At 46.2% G+C, this 22229-nt stretch overlaps 1 protein-coding gene across 1 annotated transcript; it reads left to right on the top strand.

The window, feature by feature from the left end:
• Window positions 1–21341: 21341 nt before the first annotated feature.
• Window positions 21342–22013, top strand: NOG (noggin). Its single transcript, XM_065416192.1, has one exon. It carries the CDS (start codon window positions 21342–21344, stop codon window positions 22011–22013), a length of 672 nt encoding a protein of 223 aa, XP_065272264.1.
• Window positions 22014–22229: the final 216 nt, after the last annotated feature.

The raw sequence follows: 22229 nt of genomic DNA on the forward strand, positions 1-22229 counted from the left end.
AGATCAGAATCTTGTCCTATGTGCACGTAACTCCCATTGACTTCAATAGGAATTGCTGATGCATATGTGCAGAATGTAATCATAACCCTTATATAGCACTTTTTAGCAGCAGCTCAAAGCCCTTTACAAAAGCAGATAAGAATCGTTGTCCCTATTTTATAGATGGGGAAGACAAGGCACAGATAGGTGTAGAGTCAGTGGCAGAAATAACACCCAGGTGGAGGAGGGGCTAAGGTAAACCATTTTTGCATCCTCCCAAACCTGGGCTGCTGTCGAGCTAGAGAGGCCCTGGGTATAATTTAGGTAGCCCTGGGGGCCTGTTTAAATTCCTGCAGACTCCCCAGGCTGCCCCAGGGCAGCCCAGAGTCTCTGCAGCACTGCATCTTGTGGCCTCAACCTCAAATCTCCCTTGCTGCCCCCAGCCTCCTCTAGTGGGACTTGCAATCAAGTCCTGGGACGGCAGCCTCACCACTGTCTATTAATGTGTCTTCACCAGGGGGGGACTGTCACCGCATGTTTGGATACCGGATGTTCTCCCCCAGCTGGATACTTTGTGCTGCCCTTGCCCTTTCGTGAAGCATAAAAGGGCCGGAGCTAGGGTGAGGGTTTTGCACCAGGTTTTCTGACTCCCAGTCCTGGGCCCTTTCCACTGGCTTAAGTTTGTACTCCCGTCTGCATTCATGCCCGGTGTGAAAATCACCAAGCGCTTCATCCAGAACAATGATCTATTCCCTCTTGCTAATTAAGGAAAATGTAAAAAGACTGATAATAAGATTTAAGAGTATACTTAATACACACCCCATAAACGTATACACCAGGCAGCATGCATTCTCACATACAATTTTACAATGAACTGTGCTCTCAGAAATCCCTGTATCTTTGGCCTGGGCATGCATTATGCATATGCCTACTTATTTCAGGGAAGGTAAAGAGCTGAATAAAGATGAATTCACTGGAAGGAAAATGAATACAGATTTGGTACACCTCTGTCCAAATGGTAACCAAAGGGCTGCTTCTTAGAGGAAAACTGAGGAACAATAGTGCAAAAGACCCTGTACAGGGAATTGAGCTTTGCTTGAGATAAACCTGCAGTACTGGGCCTTAATTTAAATCCAGAAATATCTGCTGGATGCCTCCTCTAGCCAAACTGTGTAGAGCAGCAATTCCTAATTTTTTTTTAAAGCTGAGACTCCTTTCATGAAACTGAAACCCTACCCTAACATCTTCCCCTCAATCCACCATGTTTTGTTAAAGACCTACACTTCTTAATGTATACATCTTCACTGCACCCCCAGCTCGTCCTTTGCACCCCTCCTGAGGTAGATCTTCATAACAAATTTCCTCTCCTTGCTTATATGCGCTGATGAACAGTAAAATAGTTAAGTGATGACATCTAACGTATAATAACTGACATTTGACTTAGCACCCATTGAAATGAATCGGGCAGTTCTGAGCTATTATTTCAGGCTCTCTGCAAACTCCAGCAGATATTACTGCATCGGTTATACTGCCTTTGTATTTTGAAGGTTTCCTTTGCAATCATAACACCCAGTGACATTTTTTAAATGAAAGCTGAGAATATGGAAAACAATGGAGAGATCTGGCTGCCCCCCCCCCACACACTTTTCCATCCCCACAGTCAGTCCTTCACACCCTACACTTTGGGAAATACTAGTGTAGGGCATTCAGCACAGAGCTCTGGGACTCACTGTTCGCTTTCCCCAGCGATGGGCCTGGACTAGAACGTTAAATCTTGGGTGGCGTGTGTGGCGTTCAGTGATCACGCCGATCTTATGCTGCTTGCAAGAGCTCTGCTCTCTGGCTGGGCAGCTCAGCTCTTAAAGGCACCATACCTAAAACTACAGGGTGGAGAATGCTGGAATTTGACATTCCCATAAGAGCAGAAGGTGATGAGTTAACCAGCACTGAGCGCTTTTGAAAACCCCACCCTGACCCTTTCATTCTCTGGGGCAGAAAATTCCCCCATGTTGACTATATGCTATGTGAGTAGATATACAAGTACTTCGTTATTTGTCCCTGAATCTCAGCTTGTGCTCTTCCTAGGATCCTTTTTCTTAGTTACCTGTGGGCATATTTGTAAATTACCTGCTAGGTTCATTTTGCCAGTGCGGTTTCTGAAGCATATCTGGGCATAGGAGATCTTTATCCAATCACTCTGCCTCTTTTTAGGTCCTCTTCTGCCAAAACCTTGTCTCTTATCATCAGCACTTAGGTATCACAAAAACTCAGAGGAGCTTTATGCCCGGCAGACCTGTTTGTGCTGCACAGGCCACTGGATGCAAACTGTGTCCTGTTTGTTAAGACGAGTCTCCTCTCGTAATGCAAGTTCATCAACAGCACTTTGTCAGTGGCAATGAACATTTAAGTAGCTGAAGTATCTATTCAGTCAGAAGCCTGCCAAGTCCCCAAGGTGAGCGTATTTTTGTACAGAAATATGCAGCTAAACTGGTGGTGGCCATTGAGGAATTGAGCTGCAATCAACATCAACACCACAAGGACACAATATTTTTCTCCTGATTACAACACGTTCATTTATTTTGGAATTCTTGTGCCAGCTGAAGACTACAGGGCAGTGACAGTAGAAGAGCTGTCCAGGTGCCAAGCAAAAGAGAGAACTGCATATGTACTCATGTTCTGAAAAGGGTATGCTAGAACGCAGTGAAAAGGCTGGGTAGAGATTTAAAAGAATACCCTTCCATTAACATTTTGAAGGCAGCCCATAGATTGGTCCCACAGCAGCTGCCAACAATGTGCTGAAATGATGCATCGTATATCGCTGCTTGCTGGATTCTCAAATTCAGTCATTTCACTTGAGAGGGGTTCTGAGTTTTGCAGGCTCAGAACAATTTTAAATTGGGGGCGGGAGGGTGTTTTAAAATTAAAATGTTGTGCTTGCCTTTCAGATCGCCTTGCAAGCCACAGTGGGTATGTCTACACTGCAAAGAAAATCCCGCGGCACCACATCACAGAGCCCAGGTCAACTGACTGGGGCTCGCGGGGAATGGGCTGCTGGGCTAAAAACATCAGTGTCGAAGTTCCCGCTCGGGCTGGAGCCCGGTTCCGAGACCCTCCCCCTTGGCTGGGTTTCAGAGCCTGAGCTCCAGCCTGCCCGGGAATTCCTGTGCTGCTGCTGTTAGCCCCGCAAGCCAGAGCAATTGACCTGGGCTCTGAGGCTCAGTGCCATGGGGTTTTCTTTGCATTGTAGACATGGCCAGTGATTGTAAGCTGTTTGGGGGTGCGGTTTGTCTCCTCACAACATAAGCATGGATGCCCTAATGCAATGGGGCCATGCTTTCTGATTAGGACCAATTTTAGGACCCACTGTAATAAAAATAATAAGTAACCAAGAGATAATTTGTTTAATTTTTTATGGAAAATTAAAACCACCATTCTGCTCTCCAGTATATACAATATACACTGGGTTTTTTAGCTCTAGAACAGGGGTTATCAAACTGGGGGTTGGGACCCCTCAGGGGGTCGCGAGGTTATTACATGGGGGGTCACGAGCTGTCAACCTCCACCCCAATCCCCGCTTTGCCTCCAGCATTTATAATGGTGTTAAATATATAAAAAACTGCGTTTAAGGGTACGTCTATACCCAGCCGCTAGTTCGGCGGCTGGCAATCGAACTTCTGGGTTCGACTTATCGCGTCTTGTCTGGACGCAATAAGTCGAACCCAGAAGTGCTCGCCGTCGACTGCGGTACTCCTGCTCGGCGAGAGGAGTACCGTGGAGTCGATGGGGGAGCCTGCCTGCCGCGTCTGGACCGAGGTAAGTTCGAACTAAGGTACTTCGAACTTCAGCTACGTTATTCACGTAGCTGAAGTTGCGTACCTTAGTTCGATTTGGGGGGTTAGTGTAGACCAAGCCTAATTTATAAGGGGGGGGTTGGACTCAGAGGCTTGCTATGTGAAAGGGGTCACCAGTAAAAAAGTTTGAGCCACTGCTCTAGAATGTGATACACTCAACAGTTTGAAGACTGTCCCTCCAGCACTGTTGTATTGCTTGTGTCCTTTTGGATTTAGTAATGGTTCAAAGCATTGAGCTGTTAAAACCTACTGCCTTCATTAAAGGATACTGAGGCTCAGGAGACCTGGAATCTATTCCCCACTTGGTCACTGGCCTGCTAGGTGACCTTGGGCAAGTCACTTCACTGTTCTGTGCCTCAGTTTCCCCTTCTGTCAAATAGGGATAATGATGCGTACCCAAAGTGCTTTGAGATCTAGTGAAGAAAAGCATGATCTAAGAGTTAGGTGATGGTATTACCTGTTAAGAGAAGTTGTCAGATGGACATTCTGGTCTTATTTCTCTCAGATACTCAGGAGTAAATCCTCTGAAGTAAATGGAATTGTTCAAGTGTGAAACCAGCATAAGTGAGATGAGATTCCAGAAGAAATGTAATAGATGCATATTGGTATTTGCCATATTACTGTGCAATGGCAGCTAAAACTTTTATAATATTTTATCTCACTGAGGCATCGAAGGTTTAAAATAATAAAATGAAAAACTAATCCATCCTGCAAAGTTAATTAGTTAAAAGGACAAAAATAAACATTTTCAATCTAGACTTAAAGGGAAGATAAGGCCATACCTGATGTCGAAAGACAATGCATTCCACAGAGGAGGTGCACAATATTAAAATGCTACAGCAGAATAACAAAAATGCGAAGGACAAAAACAAGGTCTCCGATAATGCTCCCGGTACGTGTGCATACTAGGAGGAGCTGGAGTGGATTTTTGCCAGGGAAGCAACCGCGGATCCCTACAGTGTCCTGAACAGTTTCGCCAGTGTGCATGCCAAGCAGAAAACTTGGATGTGGTCTATGCTCTGAAGCTCCAAGGTCGTACTCTGTGCGGATTTGGAGGCCACACCTGTGTCATTTTTATACTACTTTATATGTTCAAAGCACATCTCCTGTTGAGTTCAGTTGCAGCTCTGAGCACTTAGCACTTTGCAAATCTGACCCCAGGTGTCTCACCTTTGGCATCCAGAAAATGAGGAACACACCATTTGTGGCCACCTTGATTTACGTGACTAGTCCGGCATTGTGTAGGGACTGGGTGGCAAAGGAAGGGATAGAATCTAATTATACAGGGTGGTATTCAACTGCCTAAATCTTGAGATCATCCTTTCTCCTCCTACAATCCCCTGCCTCATTTGCTACACACGTTCCAACTTCGGCAACAAATGAGGCAGGGTCATATGGACAATAACCTCTTTTACTATGGAATCCTGGTTCATTCCAAGAGCTCTGTCTGTCCTGTGCACTGAATGAAGTAGGGTTCCTGTGGAGAACACAGCCTGTAGTCATATAGTTAAAGACTATCCTACAGGATAGAGGCACATTCCGTGAGCAGAGGCTATTTCTCGGGTTTCTGGGATGCAGAACGTTGTGAAAGGAAAGGAAACACCCTCTCCCCAGCACATTTCCATTTCCTCCTCTTCTCCCTCACCCTCTTTGCTGAAAACGATAGGGTGGTTTGAAAGTCTCATCCAGATCCCAGTCCCGAAATCCTCTCTGTCTAGGAGCCGTGTTTGAGAGAGGCCTGCGGGACAAGGCCGTAGGCAGGTGTTTTAGGAAGTGGTGCTTTGAATACAAAAATGAAAGGCAAGGGAACTCAGCTTCTCCAGTCTTGCTGGTTCTCTGTGAATCGTGATCATTCCTCCAAAGCCAGGGACTATTCAACCAAAACAGTAAGTCCAATAGAGACCATGATTAATGGTGAAAACTAAGGAGGCTGCTTTTAGACAAAATGGTACCAGTGCCTTGCTGTCGATTCATTGTTTGCTTCATCTAATGCTGTGAAGGTTCCTCTGTGCGGCTATTCAGGGAGCACCAGGGATTTCTCTCCGAGTTCTGATAATCCACCCAGCAGTGAGCTGCAAAGGGACATTCAGCCAGCCCTCATTCCTGCCTCTAAAGGATTTCTCATTTGATCTCACTCTCTCCCCTCATGCTCACTAGCTTTTGGAGCTGAACCTGTGCCATTGAGATCAATGGGGAGGTTTGCCACTGCCTTCCATGAGACCGGGATCTGGTCCCCACAATCCAACTGGCGCCCGACTCCTACTGACATGGAATTAGCCTGGAAAACTGCTCCAAGGTCAATTGGAGAGGTGAAAAGCATTTCAGAGAGGAAAGTAATGAAAGGGGGAAAGTTTCAACACCAGGGGACCTAGCTTTACGCTGAACCTAGAATTGCCTGGTCTTTCATTCAGAGACACTCGTCTAAGTAGCACAGCTGGGTTAATCCCTTGAAGAACTGACACTACATAACTTCGCTCGTCTAACTTGCTGGACACTCCTTGTAAGCCTGAGCCACAGCCCACTCAGCTAGGGGCTGCACCCGAGCGCCTCTGGGGCCGCTGTGGAACTCCAGCACCTTTCCAGAGCAGAAAGAACATTAAAAAGAAACAAGGGGGTGGATTTTTTCTCCAAACATCGTTGAGTTTTGACAGTATTTCCCCCACAGGTCTCTAGAGCTAAGAGGAAAGGGAACAGTCCATCTGTGTACGAGGCAGTGTGGGCTAAAGGATCTGGAGATGCAGGATTCCCAGCTCTGCCACTGATCTGCTGGGTGACCTTGGGGAAGTCCCTTTATCTTCTATACCTCACTTTCCCCTCCCACCCTTTGTCAGTCTTGCCTATTTAGGCTGTAAATTCCTCTGGGCAGGGACTGCCTTTTGCTGTGTGTTTATCTAATGTCTCGTACAACAGGGCCCTGATCTCATCTGGGCACTACAGTAATACTACTAGATTTAGGTGAGCAAGCAGAGCAACCTCTAGCCAGAAGAAGCTATTAGAAGCTGAACTCAGTGACATAATCTCTGAGCAAAAGTGGGCAGGCATGCCAAGGATTCCAAAAACTTAGATGTGTGCACCAGGTTGTATGGGGTCTTATGGATTCCCCCCCCCCAAAGTCTGTGATCAAGCTGCCTCCACCAGACCACCGCTATCCCTGCATGCTATTGTGTACATGTTGGGGAACATTCGGGGGGAGGGAGGGTCTTGAAATAACCCGCTGACAAACAAGCTACTCTCGGGGACTTTGGAAATCTGGGTTCAATTTCTAGTGCTGTCACAGACTGGATGGCCAAAGGCAAGTCACAGTGATGCCTGTGTTCCCAGGCTTCTGCTTATATGCTGTGACCCCTTGCCCCCCCCCCCCCTGTTCCAGTGTTTCAGGCACTACTGAAACACTGGAACAGAGCAACTCCAGCAAAGATTTCTTCCCATCAAAACCAGGTGACCCTCCGTCTCTCGGTATTCGGTAAAAGTGAGCTGATTCCAACTAAATAATAACTCCTTGAACAAGCGGACCAAACTCCAGCCTTTGCGTTTGAAAAGCTGGCTGTTTTTTCACTCCTTCTACTTCACTTCCAGCCATTGTTCATCTCTACACTGTCAGTGTCTGGCTCTACCAGTTGTACAGATCCATGAGGTTTGGATAAGTTTCAGGGAAGGCCCAAGTTTAGGTCCATATGTCCCTGCTCAACCTGACCCAGGTAAATATGAAGAGTCACGGACTGATATCTGGATGTAGATGTTTCCTAACCAGCTTGGCCTTCTTGGGGGTCAGGTGGGCATTCCTGGTTCTTTAACAGCACCATTCCCTCTCTGGATATGCGATATCTGTGCATACCTATGGGGATGCATCTTCCACAACCAAAGAAACAGGGAGGCATGGGGAGTCCCACTTGTCTGTAGCTGCTGCATTATAAAAGCTCCGGACCAGCTCTTTGAAATCAATGGGAGTCTGTCCATTGAGCTCAGTGGGCTTTGGATCAAGCCCTTCAGTCCAACTGGGAGTGTTGCTTGCCTATGGACTGAAGGATTGGGCCCTTGGCTTGCAAATCTTTACATAAGGTGTCTGGCATGTTCCCTACCTGGGTACTGAACTAACCAATAAACCCCTGCATCACAAAAGAAAAGCTTATATTTATCCTTCCAAACTGGGGGTGGGGGGTGGGGGGAGTTCCTTGTTCAATTTCACCGCCCCATCAGGCCCAAGGCTAAATGATTGACCCTAGTGTGGGCCTCTCTGAATAAAACTGACAGCGCGGGGCTGGAAATGTATCCGCTCCTTCTGAATTTGCTAGCTCCAGAACAGATTTATCAGGCAGGGGTGAAGACATGACCCGGGGTTGTCCTGGGGGGGTCCCTCGGGCAGGATTTAAAAGCGGCAGAGGGAACTGAGAAGTCCCAAGCACTTTGCTATTTTCAGGTATCTGTTACCCGCTTACGGATCGCCCTGGTTCCCCAGCGTCCAAACTGGCCTTCGCACCCTGGACCCTGCTGCCTCCAACCAGCACCACCCTCTGCCACGGGGGGTATTTTTGCTCAGCCACAGGTTGGTGTGGCTGGATCTCCCCCGATCGGAATCCCGGGGCGCTGCTGGCCTGGCGCAGGCATGTCCGGGACCGGGTGGGAAATCCACACGCTGGGTCCCCCGCCAGACGGGCCTTGCGGGGCTGCTTGTAATGGAGCTTTCACGGCGCTGTCAGCTCCAGGGGCTGCTAATTGACGTCTTTCATTCCGAGTTAAACCTGCTCTCGACACGAAAGCAGCTGGGAGGGCCCCGGGAGCCGATTTCGCACGCTTGTTTTGCGGCGCATTGAGGCGGGGTGTTGGCGACCCTGGGGAAGCGGGGGGGAGATGATGGGGAGGGGGGATTGTCTATTTTTAGTGAGGGTTTTATAGAGTGGATCCCCGCGGTCTGGCTCCACACTGAAATATTGTCCTAGTCTCAATGACATAAACACAGGGCCAGCCGGGGATCCTGGCGCCAGCTTCAGCTAGGGAATGTGAATGAAAGTAGCAGTGGGGTCCAGGCAAGAAATCCCGGACTGTAATTACAAATCAATCCCAAACCCCTTTCGCTCGCCTGGCTGGCTTAAGGCAGCAAATAGCCTCGCTTTCTAGACAAATAACGGCCCGGCTTAGTCACTGACAGATCTGCCCAGAGGCCGTTAATGGAATAAGGACCAGGGGAGCTTAGGGGTAATTGACAAACAACCCCTCCGCCCGGGTGAACCGAGCCCTGGGGGCTGCTGTGTTGTTAGCGAGCTGTCGCAGGCACCAAGCAGTGAGGACAGACCGCTCCCGGTTCCTGGGGTGACACCGGGAGCTGAGCTTGGTTTGGGGGGTTTCACCAGAGAAGGGAGAATTTCTGGGAAACAGGAAGAAGCCGTCACTTTCCTGGGACACTTGAAGCAGGACTGTGTCCGCTTTTCTGATGTCTGGCTTGTATTATTCCCGCCCCCTCCCCCCTTACGGGGTAATATCCTCAACTCTGCTTCTCTAAACCAACGATCAGATAATATTCGAGGTAGGGTGACCAGATAGCTAGTGTGAAAAATCGGGACGGGGTGGGGGAATAATAGGAGCCTATATAAGAAAAAGCCCCAAATATCGAGACTGTGCCTATACAATCGGGACATCTGGTCACCCTAAAATTTGGAGGTGAAGTGGCCCTTTTGCTTGAGAGATTCAACCCCCCATTCACATCATTCATGGGCTCTCTCCCCTTTCCCAAGTGTGGCTGAACAATAGCTTTTTTGAATTTGTACAATGCGTTGTTCCAAGGAGACATTGTCCTATAGAGAATGTTTGTGCTGGTGAAAATATCGTTATTATGCATAAAGGCCATTGTTTAGAGAGAGAGAGAGAGAGAGAACTAGCTCAAAAACATCATACAATTGGAGACAAATATTTCCCACGTTTGAAAGGATAAGTCCTAGCTGTATAGGTTCTACTTTAAGATGTGGTGCAACTTAACGTAGCATGCTAAATAGCATTTTAGTGACACGATTCTGAGCATGCCATTATTTAAACCTCAGCCATACTAAGGCGAATCATCTTAAAGCCAAGATGAATGCAGCAAAGCCATAATTATCCCAGTCTGATTCCCAAATCTGATGCCATGGCCAAACTATTAATTACATATCCCTGGGATACCTTACAAGTGATCTGCCAAACGCTGTTTATGCGATAGTGTAGAGTTGTGGGGAATGTTGATGATCTGAGACTAATCTCTCAAATAGTATTTTTAAAGGGTTTTCTGTTCGCCTGAGTTTATGGAAGGGATGATAACAAAGCAGTAACTTGTGATTGTTTTCTTTGCTGGGGAAGTGTTTTCCGTTACTGTTTTGGTGGGGTGTGGATGTGTGATGCTTTGCTTTGCTTGAGAGGGGCTCTGAAAGCTTTTGAGCTTGTCTGGTAATTGATGTGTTGGGTAAACTGCAATAAAGGAAGGATATTAAAAAGGGGGAGCATTTTTAATGAAGATGGGTAAACACACCCAAAACGTAACTCTAGATATAAGAAAAATAAAAGCAGCTGGGGGGCTTCTGAGACATTGTTTGTCTTGAAAGTGATGAGAAGAGGCACGATCAAAAGGCTTGTTTTACTACAGTCATGCTTCATTATAGGGGAGGGGAAGGCGGGACTTCCATAAGCAACCTGGTTGCTAGAAGAGAGAACCCAACTGGCTTGCATGGCCTAATTAATCCCTGAACCCATTCAAACACCAAGAGCAAATGTCAGACCTGTGCCTGGGAAGCCCAGATTTCACTATGTCCTCGCATGGTTCCCTTTGCTTCCACATGTAGTTGAGAAAGACTTGAAACTAGCAAGCTACTAAAACTCAAGTGGCGTTTCCCAATCGGTTAGAACGTCCATTTCTGATCGAAGTCAGTAGAGAGACTTCCACTGGACCTTAGTGGGTTTTGGATCAGGCTCCTTTGTGTCTGTTTCTGTCTTGAATCCATCAGATCAACCCCATGCATCTGTCTGTTTCAGTCTGCCTGGTGTCTGAATCATTCCACTTTGAGCTGAAATACAAAATTTACTGGGAAATATTCTCTTTGAACAGACAGGTTTTGTTAAAGCCAACCAGATCTTTGATAATTCACATTCTGGGACATTTTATTATCTTTGACTATAATAAGTAGAGCCAGGGTTAACTCTATGAGTGCAGCTATTTTTTAAAAAAATGTGCTCCATGATCATTTTAATCCCCTATTTTTTTTAAAAGATCAGATTTCCTAAAGGGGCCAAGAGTAACAACCAGAAAAAATTATAAATACAAAATCTCCAGAAGCGAGATGCAAGTTAATCTCTTTCCAATTATTAAGACTTCACCTTCTTTTCAAATTCTCTAAGACATTCACTGATTTAAAAAAAGAAAAGAAAAAGAAAAGTCTATTGATCCCCTATCCCAACTCTATGGGTCTGAAATTGCTGTCTTTACTCAATGAACCAAACAGAAAACCAGTATTTCTTTTATACATTGGTCCTAATTTTGCTTATTAGTTACACCGATGTAAATCCAGGGAAGCTCCATTGAGGCCATTGGAATTACTCCAGATTTGCACCTGAACAGGATTTGGTCTTGCGCATTGTTTTTGAGCTATGCACATACAGTATTTTTAATCAGGCCCTGCCTCGCTCTGCGGTCAGAATTACAGACCCCGCAGTCTGAGATGTTGTAACATTGGCCATGTCTACACTACAAAATGAAGTCGACCTAATTTATGTTAAGTATCAGAGGGGTAGCCGTATTAGTCTGGATCTGTAAAAGCAGCAAAGAGTCCTGTGGCACCTTATAGGCTAACAGACGTATTGGAGCATGAGCTTTCGTGGGTGAATGTACATGCATCCGACGAAGTGGGCATTCACCCACGAAAGCTCATGCTCCAATACGTCTGTTAGTCTGTAAGGTGCCACAGGACTCTTTGCTAATTTATGTTGACACACAGGCACCGCAGTAATTACGTCGCTTGTGCGTGTCTACACTTTGCTTCTTGTATTGGTGGTGCGTGTCCTCAGCAGGAGCACTTGCACACTGAACTGTCAGTGTGGGGCATTGTGGGGCAGCTTCTGAAAGCCAGCAAAAGTCGATGAAGGCAACGCAAGTGTCTACACTAACACTGCATTGACCTAACTACCTTGACTCTACACCTCTTGTGGAGGTGTAGCAGGATGGTTACATTGGCAGGAGCAAAATTTTAGTGTAGACACTAGTTAGGTCAACATGAGCTGCCTTGCATCAGCCTAACTCTGTAGTATAGACCAGGGCATTTTCTTTCCACTAAATCTGTCAGATCTCTCCAGAAATTTGCCCTGAGGCCTGATGCAAAGCTCACTGAAGTAACTGACTAGTGCAGGGTTTTGCTGAGCTAACTTTGAGAGAGGTGCTTTTAAAAGCTTCATTTTTTTTTCTCCTGTGTTTAAAACCAGGAGGCTAAATATGATGTAATCGGATTTTTTCTTCACCCCCACTGGAGCCAGGAAAATGAAGTAGCTGAGAGAAAGCGGGGTTGTCATTTTCAGCCAAGCAGCAATCCATCATTTGGCAGTAGACAATCAGCAATAAAACATTTCAAGGGCTCCATTGGTGCTAACTAGGCGTAGGGGCCTTTTTAAATATCAGAGGTGGGAAATGTTATGTATTAGGTTTATTCAGTAGCTGGCATCAGTGAATCACACACACACACACAGAGCACTTGGTTAGAAGGGTGTTTTAAATCGCTGTATTTTCTTTGCTCTATTGGATGCCTGTGGCCCTGTTATCTTTAGTCTTAAAGACCCTCTAGACTAGTTTATCTCAATAAACATCTATCTGAATACATGGCTGGCAAAATAAATAAATTCCTAGCCTTCAAATACATATATGCTGCTACTGGAGGGAGTTTGTGTGAATAAACAGGGTTGCCTGTACGTAAATTCAGATCCCAGTTAGGAGCCACAGCTTGTCAATATAAGTGTCATAATTTTTAGGCTTAAAAAAGAAAGAAAGAAATCTCCTCCTGGTTACTGCTTCATCTTTGCCAATTCTCTCACCGGCCCCCCACCAGCCTCTCTTCCCATGATGAATCTGTCTGCAAACTGTGAGGCACTTAACCAGCTTTGGTCTGGCATTTAAATTTCTCTCCACTTGATTGCTGAGATGTTAATATTTGGCATGAAAAGCAGGAGGTGGGGGGGGGGGATAGGAGAGCTTTTGGTTTACTTTGCTGCAGACCTTGTGTGTGGGGGGGGAGGGGTGGATAGAATAAGAAAACTCTCCTTAGTTTCTCCTTATGGCCAAGTGGGGCTGTAGCCAAGAAAACTCCAGTCTGAGAGGTTCAGATTTACTGCAGAAGACACTGCTGAGAGAGACAGAGACGGTGGAGTCCGCCTCCCATGATATATAGAGCCAAGGGGAGGTATAAATACCCTCCTTCCCCCCTTTAAAAAAAAAAAAAAAAAAAAAGACAAACACCCAGGATCCTGTCTCTGGCTGGCTTGCAACAAGGCGCCCTCATAAAAGCTAAGATAAACAGTTTATCAGCAGATGAATGCACAAGCCCTGCTCCGAAGACAAAAGTCTATACCTTAGGCAGAATGCTGGAGGTAATGGAGAATGGGCCGAGAATCTGGGTGGCATGGCATTTTAAAAGCAGGGGTGAAATGAAATGAGAAAAATAGAGCAATCCTTTAAGGACCCTGCAAGCTTTTTCTTTTATAGTGTTTTTTTGCAAGGCAACATGTGTGTGTTGGCAAGATTTGCTCTATAACCTTTAAATTTAACACTTGTTAGAGGGGCCTGAGCCGTCACTTATATTTTAGATTTCGGGCTCTCCCTTGTTTTGTATTTTCATTGCTTTAAAGCATCAGTCATCTGAGGATTTACTCAACTATAAAACATTCATTTCAGAACTTGGCTACAAAATATATTTATATACCATTTATCACGGTAGATACAGATTCTCTGCCCAAACTATCCATCTGTCTTGGGATTCTAAGGTAGAACTTTTCTCTCTCAAATATTGTTTTCCTTCCGAAGTAGGACATTGGTGATTGTTTTCTTTCATACCAGCTGATCTACCTACTAGCCAATACATGGACAATACTGTCTTCTAGAACTGTCTGAATCTGGAAAACACATGGGCTCCTGCACTTTGAGGAAGTCACACTACCTTTCAAAGGTGCAGCTAAATATGTTCAGTTAAGCTCAGCCTAAAGGACTGACCATGAAAATTGGAGGAGCTTCCTGTAAACTGAATCCAGGGTTAGGAAGGATGGTATCGGTGATAGCACATTGGATAGATACTCGGGCAGTTTGGGTTCACTTCCTTCCTCTACCACAAATTCCCTGTATGACCTTGGGAAAGTCATTTAATCTACCCTTTGCCTTAATTCCTTATCTGTAAAACAGGGATAACTCCCCTCTATTGTGTTAGGTATTAGGAGGATAAACTCCACTAATAATTTGGACGGCCTCAGAGGCGATCTGAATGGGAGACATCAATGGGCTGCAGATCTGGACCTAAAAGAATATCAATAATTACAATTATTTTAACTGTTACACCTTTGCACTGTATAAGACCCAGGAATAATATTTACTATACATATAAGTGCTTTCAAGACTAAAAGTACTAACAGGCATCATCTAATTACACTTCACAATGTCTCTGTGAAATCGATAGGTATTGTTTCCATTTTCCAAATAGGGAAACTGAGGCACAGAGGCAAAATGAATTGTTCAAAGACACAGAAGACATTAGAATGAAAGCCAAGTATAGGACTCAGGGATTACTGGGTCCCCTGCAGTGCCCAGAGCTGTGGATTGTGTCACTTTTTATATACATATAGTAACATACAATCACCATATAATTAGCAAATAGATTTAATAATAAATTAGCAAGTAGAAAAGGGAACAGAAGCCATGTTTAAATAAATTTCAGTGAACATTAGATTGGGTCCTGCATATATTGCCAAACGGGCACAAGGAAATAGGTTTGATGGGCATTGTGGCTTAGAAAATAAATGGGAAGATATGGCCCAGTGTGTTGCATTAAATCGGAATGTCTTTGATTTTGTAGATTTAAGTCAGGTCCTTGAGTAATGTATTTCCCGTGCAGTGCCTCAGACATTCAGAGTGGTGCCTGTTGTAAATGCTTCGTGATCCGAAATGTGACCACAAAGAAATGGCACCTTAATACTCCTCCCATTGGCTCCCTGTGTGTCTTGCAAGTTGGATTTGTTTTTGTTTTTACTGAAAAAACACAGTTTTACTACTCTCAGCACTCCAGAGCCAATAAAGCTGTGGTGGCCGGAGTTGTGTTCTCCTCTGCCTCATGCATCATTGCCAACAGAACTGCCAGCTAAGGCCCCTGTCGGCTTCTGGCCTGTCTTCCCATCCCAGGGAGGACTGGCAGTATGCCCCGAGTCTGGACTGGGCCCTTTTGCTCAGGTTTCATGTATTGGTTTAACCAACAATCTTCAACAAACCCCAAAATAATGCAGCTCAACATAAACCCAACAGCTAACTGTTCCTGTCCAGGGGCTTCCTTGCTGGAGTTTCCCCGCCTCTGGCAGATCTTCTTCAGTCCTCCTAGGTAGGTCTGCACGGCAATGCAAGCCCAGGGTTAGCAGACGTCGAGATAGCAGACCCTGGGTTTGTTAACCTAGGGCTTGAGTGTCTACACTCATTTGTAACCACAGGTTCGGAACTGTTGAACCCTGAGCTATGCTGCATTGTGCGGGCCCAAATCCAACCACCCACATCCCGGACTTCCGAGCACCCTCCCAAAATGTGGCCTCTCTAGCCCTTTGTTCCAGGGGCAGAGTGGGGAAAATTTGACTGACCACCAAACTTGACTGTCCAGAGGACAAAAGTCAGCCTGTGGGATACTTTTGGCAGATTCCCAGAGCACGAATCCAGTGGGGCTGCATACGCTGCAAAGCAATAGGGCTTGAACCCTCAGTCCTAGCTCGACTCAGGCTCGGACCCGCTCCCCGTGGGGTCCTGGGTTAGCATGATTTGTATGTAGACAGAAGGAGGGGTAGGCTTGAGCCTACATTGCAGTCTAGATCATATTCCCTAGAGGTCATCTGCCTGGGAGTCCCCTGCTTCAGGGCCTGCCACAAGAGCCAGCCTGTAGCTCTACTCCCTCAACTGAGCTCTTTCTGCCTTTATATGAATCAGACACTCATCAGGCAATCATCTGATCTCAACAGGACCCCCTCCCAGAACACAGATGTCTGCCCGTTAGCCATAAGGACCAGATCCCCCTGTTACAGCCCAGATCCTGCAAACGCTTGATCACAGGTGTAACGTTTGACTCACATGAGTAAAACTGAACGTGTGTTTGAGTGGCTGCAGGATCGGGACCTAAGTTATGAGTCAAGAATCTTAACTGCACTGCAGAACACGGCTTTGTTTTCAGACCCCGAGTTGAGCACCCGGCACTGGCCATTAGTTTGTATGTGTGAAAACCATTTTTTTTTCCTGAGTCTTCTCAACACTGCCTTCACTGCGAGAGAGTCAATATCGATCGTCGGGATGTAACTCTCACAGTCACTTTTCTCATCAAAACTTCCGAGTTCTTTTAGCCTAGTATTTTTGCTAGTTTCCTTGTTCTTAAACCATGGTGATTTTAAAAATGAATACAAAATATATATATTGACTTATGGCCCAGTACGTTTTCCTCCACTGAGATTATGATGCAACAAAAGAGACTTGTCATAAGCGCATAGGGAGTCTTGCCATTGACTTCAATGGGTGAAGGTCTCGCCTAATGTCTGAGACTTCGTAGAAATCCTTTGCACAGAACTGCAAGTGTTAAAATGCTCATATGAATTGTGCCTCTTCAAGAGCTTTAGCAGTTATGAAATAGCTGATCTATATAGGAGTACACACAGACAAGTGCATATATACGTAGAATTGTTGACTCAAGTATATGTTGAGGGATCATTGACACAAAGCATTGTTTATGTCAAGTTAACGGGAGCTTGCATAATTGCAAATAATACATTAAAAATGCGCCTGGCAATTAGTTATGGATGGTGTTGGACATGGATAGGTAGACAGATACAAGTTACATGGATCACATGCAACACACATTGTATTTGCTAAAACCAAAAAGAAAAAAGCCACAATACTGAACTATATGAAAAACCATAAACTTAAATCAGCTAGGCCAGGTTACCGACTCTGTAGCTAAATAGATAAATAGATGGATAGTTCCCTTTATGTAGGTAAATGTATAGCCTTGACTTTGGACCACCATCAGAAGTATGGGAACTGCTTAAAGCAATCACTTTGTCAGTGAGTAAAGGGACATCAGACTCGACAATCAGCATCTGCTAAGCCTTTCTGCAAGCAGACACAGTGGAGGTGAGTCCAGGCACATACCTTCTGCCTGAATTGCATGAAAAGTGGGGGTATGTAGTAATAGGTGAAGGATGAGCAAGCCCTGCCCAGCTCAGAGCAGCTATGGGGTTAACTGCTACTGCTACAGTGGGTAATTTGTAGGATGCAGGATTAGGCCTAATCTGCAATAAACCAAGGACTCTATTTAAGAGACAGAGGCATAACCTCAGCTGGTGTAAATTGGAATAGTTCCAGCAAAGTCGATGTTGATTTATGCCAGCTGTGGATCTGGCCCAGTATCCTTATGAGACTTCTTTTAAAGGTAGCTGGTGCCTGTGTGCAGTGGTTAGAACTGTGCGAATCTTGGCCCTTTCGGTTCACAGGGGATTCAGCAAAATTCAGTCTTGGGTTCATGTTAGGTTCAGACCCCCTGGGTTTCACTGTGAGTTTTATAAAAGATTGACACAGCTGTAGTGGTAGCTAACTTTTGTATGTGGGCAATTGCTGAGAGCTGAGATTTGCCATTCCAAGTTCCAGCAATGAGCAATATTTTTTTTCCCCCAGGGGCTGGGTAAAGGAAGAGATCTAAACTTCCAGGAAAAAAAGCTATCTAATAAAAATGTGACACACACTTAATAGTAATGGTGGGAGCAGGTATAACTGTAAGATCCTCTCTACAGTGTAGCTCCAGGTTGAATTTCACCCTCTCTTTAATATTGATTATTAGAATTGCTATGTATATTTTACAGACCATTCCAAGCAGACACAACACAAGCAGAAACAAAGTCCCTGCTGAAGGATCCTACAATCTAAGAATTAAGCCAGCAAAATGCATAAGCATATGCTTAACTTTAAGCATATGCTTAACTTTAAGCACATGGATAGTCCCATGTGACTTAAGCACTTGCTTAATTGCTTTGCTGGATCGGGGCCTACCTCAAAGTGAATGAAGGAAAAATGAAAGAGTTAAGGGCTCATTGTCAGTAACTGGTAACCCTAAATGTAGGAAACCACGCTAGCTGCAAATGAACTGTACCAAAGCCTAATACTAACAGAAGTGTGTTCACCACATTTCAACATTAAAAAACTGCTATTTTGTTTCGTTTTCGTTGCAGATTCTGCTGCAGGGTTTGCAACCCAAATATTGCATCGCTGTGCTAGTGCATAAGAACCAGAGAGCAAAACAGACTGGACACAAAAGTAGAGATAGGCCTGAGATACACAGGTGATGTCCATATCAGGATTTTGAAGCTCTCACCCCTCGATAAACAAAACCAAAAGGATGGTCCACTGGTGAGTGCACTAACCTCAAACTGGGGAGACATGGGGTTCAAGTCCTTGCTCTACCACGACTTCCTGTGACCTTGGGCAAATCAGGTATCCGTTCTGGCCTCTGTTCCTCTCTGGGGATAATAGTGCTTCTCTACCTCCTGGGGGTATTGTGAGGTACTCAGATACTGCGGTAATAGGAGTCATGTTAAGTAACTTAGGTTGTTCAGATCTGTATTTTTCATTTCAACTTAGAAATAAAGCACGAGTCAGATCTGCATCTGGATTCGATAACATCCTTACCCTAAAGTTCACTGGTGTTCAGCTGTAGGGTTTTCAGTCAGGCCTATCTCTACACAAAAGCAATGCTGACCAGTTGGCAGAAGCTGGTGCAAAAAGCTAACAGCATCAATGGTGAAAAGTAATTCAAACGTTTAAAACTATTGCAGTTTAATAATCTGAGGGGCTGTCAGCAACACCTACCTGTTGGATGAAATTAAGGCTCCAATGAGCAAAGCATTTAAGCATATGCTTAAATCAGTGAGATTTAAACAGGTGCCTAAAGTTAAATGTTAAGTGTTTTGCTGAATCTCCTTCATGCTTTAACTTTTGGGGTGTGTTGTATCCCCCATCCCTCTTAACAGTTCTGGTGGAATACCTTATAAAGATGTGGTACAGCTTCGTTGTGTGAGTGTATAAACTGAGTGGTTCAAAGAACCAGATGTGGGCATATCTGGTATTCAGTGAGCACATCTTAGAATGTGTTGTTGGGTTTATAAAATGGTTGTTTCACTTTGATTTCTACTTTTTAGAAAAAATCACAGTTTGGCATATAGATAATAGTCCCTTGTACACTGCATGCTTTCACAAGAGTCTAAAGTCAAAGAGTAACATTTTCCAAAGTGCCTAAGTTCCATTTTCAGAAGTGACTTAGATACTCAGGAGCCAAAATTCCAAGAGATGTAGGCTCCTAAGTGCTTAAACCACTTTTGAAAATGGGACTTTGGCTCTTATTCACTTAGGCACTTTTAGAAATTTTACTCCAGATCTTAACAGAAGACAATACCATTCACCTTTATAACATCCTGATGGGGCACTGACCAGTATTGAGCCTCTCTCTCTCTCTCTCTCTCTCTCTCTCTCTCTCTCTTCTAACGGACTGACAAGATCTCTACCTATCAGTCCCCTTCCTCCCCCCCCCCCCTTTATGGAGAAGTCCTACAGAGTTTAACAGAAAATGCTAATCTTTCTATGAGCTATTTTAAAAGTCACCCAAATAACTTTAATAAGAATTATAGCTCTGGTGTGGAATCCTGTAGTATGTTTCTCTATTAAGCTCTAACGGTTTTAACAGCACTCTCTATGGAAACCAAGGGTTTCATCCTCATTAGTTTCTACCGGCCTTTTCTTTCTTTTTTTCCTATTTATATTTACCAAAAAAAAAAAAAAAGGCAAAACAAGGCTTATTCAAAAAGGGGTTTGAACTCATTTAAAGCCAGATCACGTTTGGAGGGTTACAAAGAAGGGGATCGTGGAAAGATAAGGCTCTAAAACTACAGTGATTTGGTGTGTTTGTTTTTCACGCGGATAGTGCTTTTTCAAGAGCCCTCAGCACCCCCTGCTCACACAGACACGCTCTCCAGGGTGGCTCTAGCCTGCTGCCTAGAGACACAAGCGCTCCGTGCCACCAGCAGAGGGCTCGCTCCTCCCGGCTAATTAGCAAGCGGGAGCCAGGCGATTTAGCTCCCGCACTTAGGGAGAGGTGTCTGCAGAGCCCCTGTCGGGCTGGAAGCCAGCATGAGTGAGTGCTTAATAGGAATTACATCACAGGCCCATGTGTGGAGCTGGGCAAATAAACCCCCAGCAGCCAGGTAGCTTGGGGGGGGGGGGATAGAGAGAGAAGCACCGTGCACATGAAGGGACTCCCGGAGAGCTGCTGCGCTCTTGCCCAGAGGGCTTGCTATAAAGGCACCGTTTACACTCCCACCCCGTCCCTCCTCCGCTCACCACCCTGCAGCCCCCAGCCCTAGGGGAGGCCTCCATAAAAGACCCCCTCGCTTGTGCCTGGAGTCGCTGCTTTTCCTGTATAGCCGCGGGGAAGGGAGGGGAGAGGGAGCGAGCTCCATCCCCACCTCCGAGAGGCGCATCTCCCAAGGCGCCGCGGGACGCATGTGAGCGGCAGCTTGCAGGGCTTGGGGGGCCGAGACAGCGGTGGACCGTGCTCGCAGCATTCCCCACCAGTGGGTGGCTGGTGGGGTGTAGCGGGGGGAGCAAAGCTCGTCTGGACTTTTGCGGGGGGTGGGGGTTGTGTGTTTTGTTTAAGGGGGGTGGGGTGGGTTAGGAGAGAGAGTCGGTGGTTTCCATGGTGATGGAGCTGAAAGTGCAGGAAATTTAAAGGCTTTGGATCCTTGCAAAGCAGACAAACTGGTGCCAACGTGCGTGGCGGCTGCTGCTGAGGACGAGAGGCTGCTTTGCAAGCTGCAGCGAGGAGCCTGCGGACAGGAACCGGGGGACGAATTTGCACACACACACCAAAAAAAAAAACCAACCCCCCAGCCCTGCGCCCGCCCGCCCGCCAGCTCTGGGAAGGGGGAGCAGCAGCGGAAAGGAGCATTTGCCACCCGAAAAACGGCTCTCTCCCTCCCTGGGAAGGAAAAGCCGCAGGAGAATTTCGCCAAGGCTCCTCCAGGAGAAGAATTCGCAAGAGAGAGGAGTTGCAGAGGGAGGGGGCTTTGCTCCTGGCTTCTTGGGGGGCAGCCTTGGGGGGCGGCCGGGGCGGATTCCCCCCGAAAGGCAAACGGCTTGGATAAAGCCCGTACAAGTTTTTTTTTTCTGATGCATTTGCTTGCACCTTCTTCCTCTGCTGTCTGGTGAAGCCAACCCTCCCCCCCCTCCCGCCCTCCCCGAGCATGGATCATTCCCAGTGCCTTGTGACTATTTACGCCTTGGCGGTTCTGCTGGGTCTCCGGATAGAGCAAGGCGCTAGCCAGCATTATCTCCACATCCGCCCGGCGCCCAGCGACAACTTGCCCTTGGTGGATCTAATCGAGCACCCGGACCCTATCTTTGACCCCAAGGAGAAGGATCTTAACGAGACCTTGCTGCGGAGCCTCATGGGCGGACACTTCGACCCTAACTTTATGGCTGTCTCCTTGCCCGAGGACCGGCTAGGGGTGGACGATCTGGGCGAGCTGGACTTGCTGCTCAGGCAGAGACCCTCGGGAGCGATGCCCAGCGACATCAAAGGGCTGGAGTTTTACGAGGGGCTGCAGCCGGGCAAAAAACACCGGCTGAGCAAAAAACTGCGCAGGAAGCTGCAGATGTGGCTCTGGTCCCAGACCTTTTGCCCAGTCCTCTACACGTGGACCGATCTTGGCAGCCGCTTTTGGCCCCGCTATGTCAAAGTGGGCAGCTGCTACAGTAAAAGGTCTTGTTCGGTCCCAGAAGGCATGGTTTGCAAGCCTGCCAAGTCGGTGCATTTAACGATCTTGAGGTGGAGATGCCAGCGCCGGGGGGGGCAGAGGTGCACATGGATACCCATTCAGTACCCCATCATTTCGGAGTGCAAATGCTCCTGCTAGGACTTGCACTTACGCCCCCCCCCCCGAAACCGGACTCCCCTGGTGGACTTTGCTGCCCATCCATCCATAAAAAAAGACAATTGCTTTCTGGTTAACGTTGTAATGCACTGTAACGTGTAGGAGAATGTATATGTGTGTGTATATATGGCACCGTTTTAATTTACTATTAAAAGGTCAGTATTATACGTGAAATAATCCGCGTCTACTGTATTTTTA

The sequence above is a fragment of the Emys orbicularis genome, chromosome 13, assembly GCF_028017835.1.
Source record: "Emys orbicularis isolate rEmyOrb1 chromosome 13, rEmyOrb1.hap1, whole genome shotgun sequence".
In the NCBI taxonomy this organism is placed as follows: domain Eukaryota; kingdom Metazoa; phylum Chordata; order Testudines; family Emydidae; genus Emys; species Emys orbicularis.

What these genes read in the sequence shown, in the direction of transcription:
- NOG (XM_065416192.1), top strand. Translation starts at nt 21,342, where the DNA reads ATGGATCATTCCCAGTGCCTTGTGACTATTTACGCCTTGGCGGTTCTG.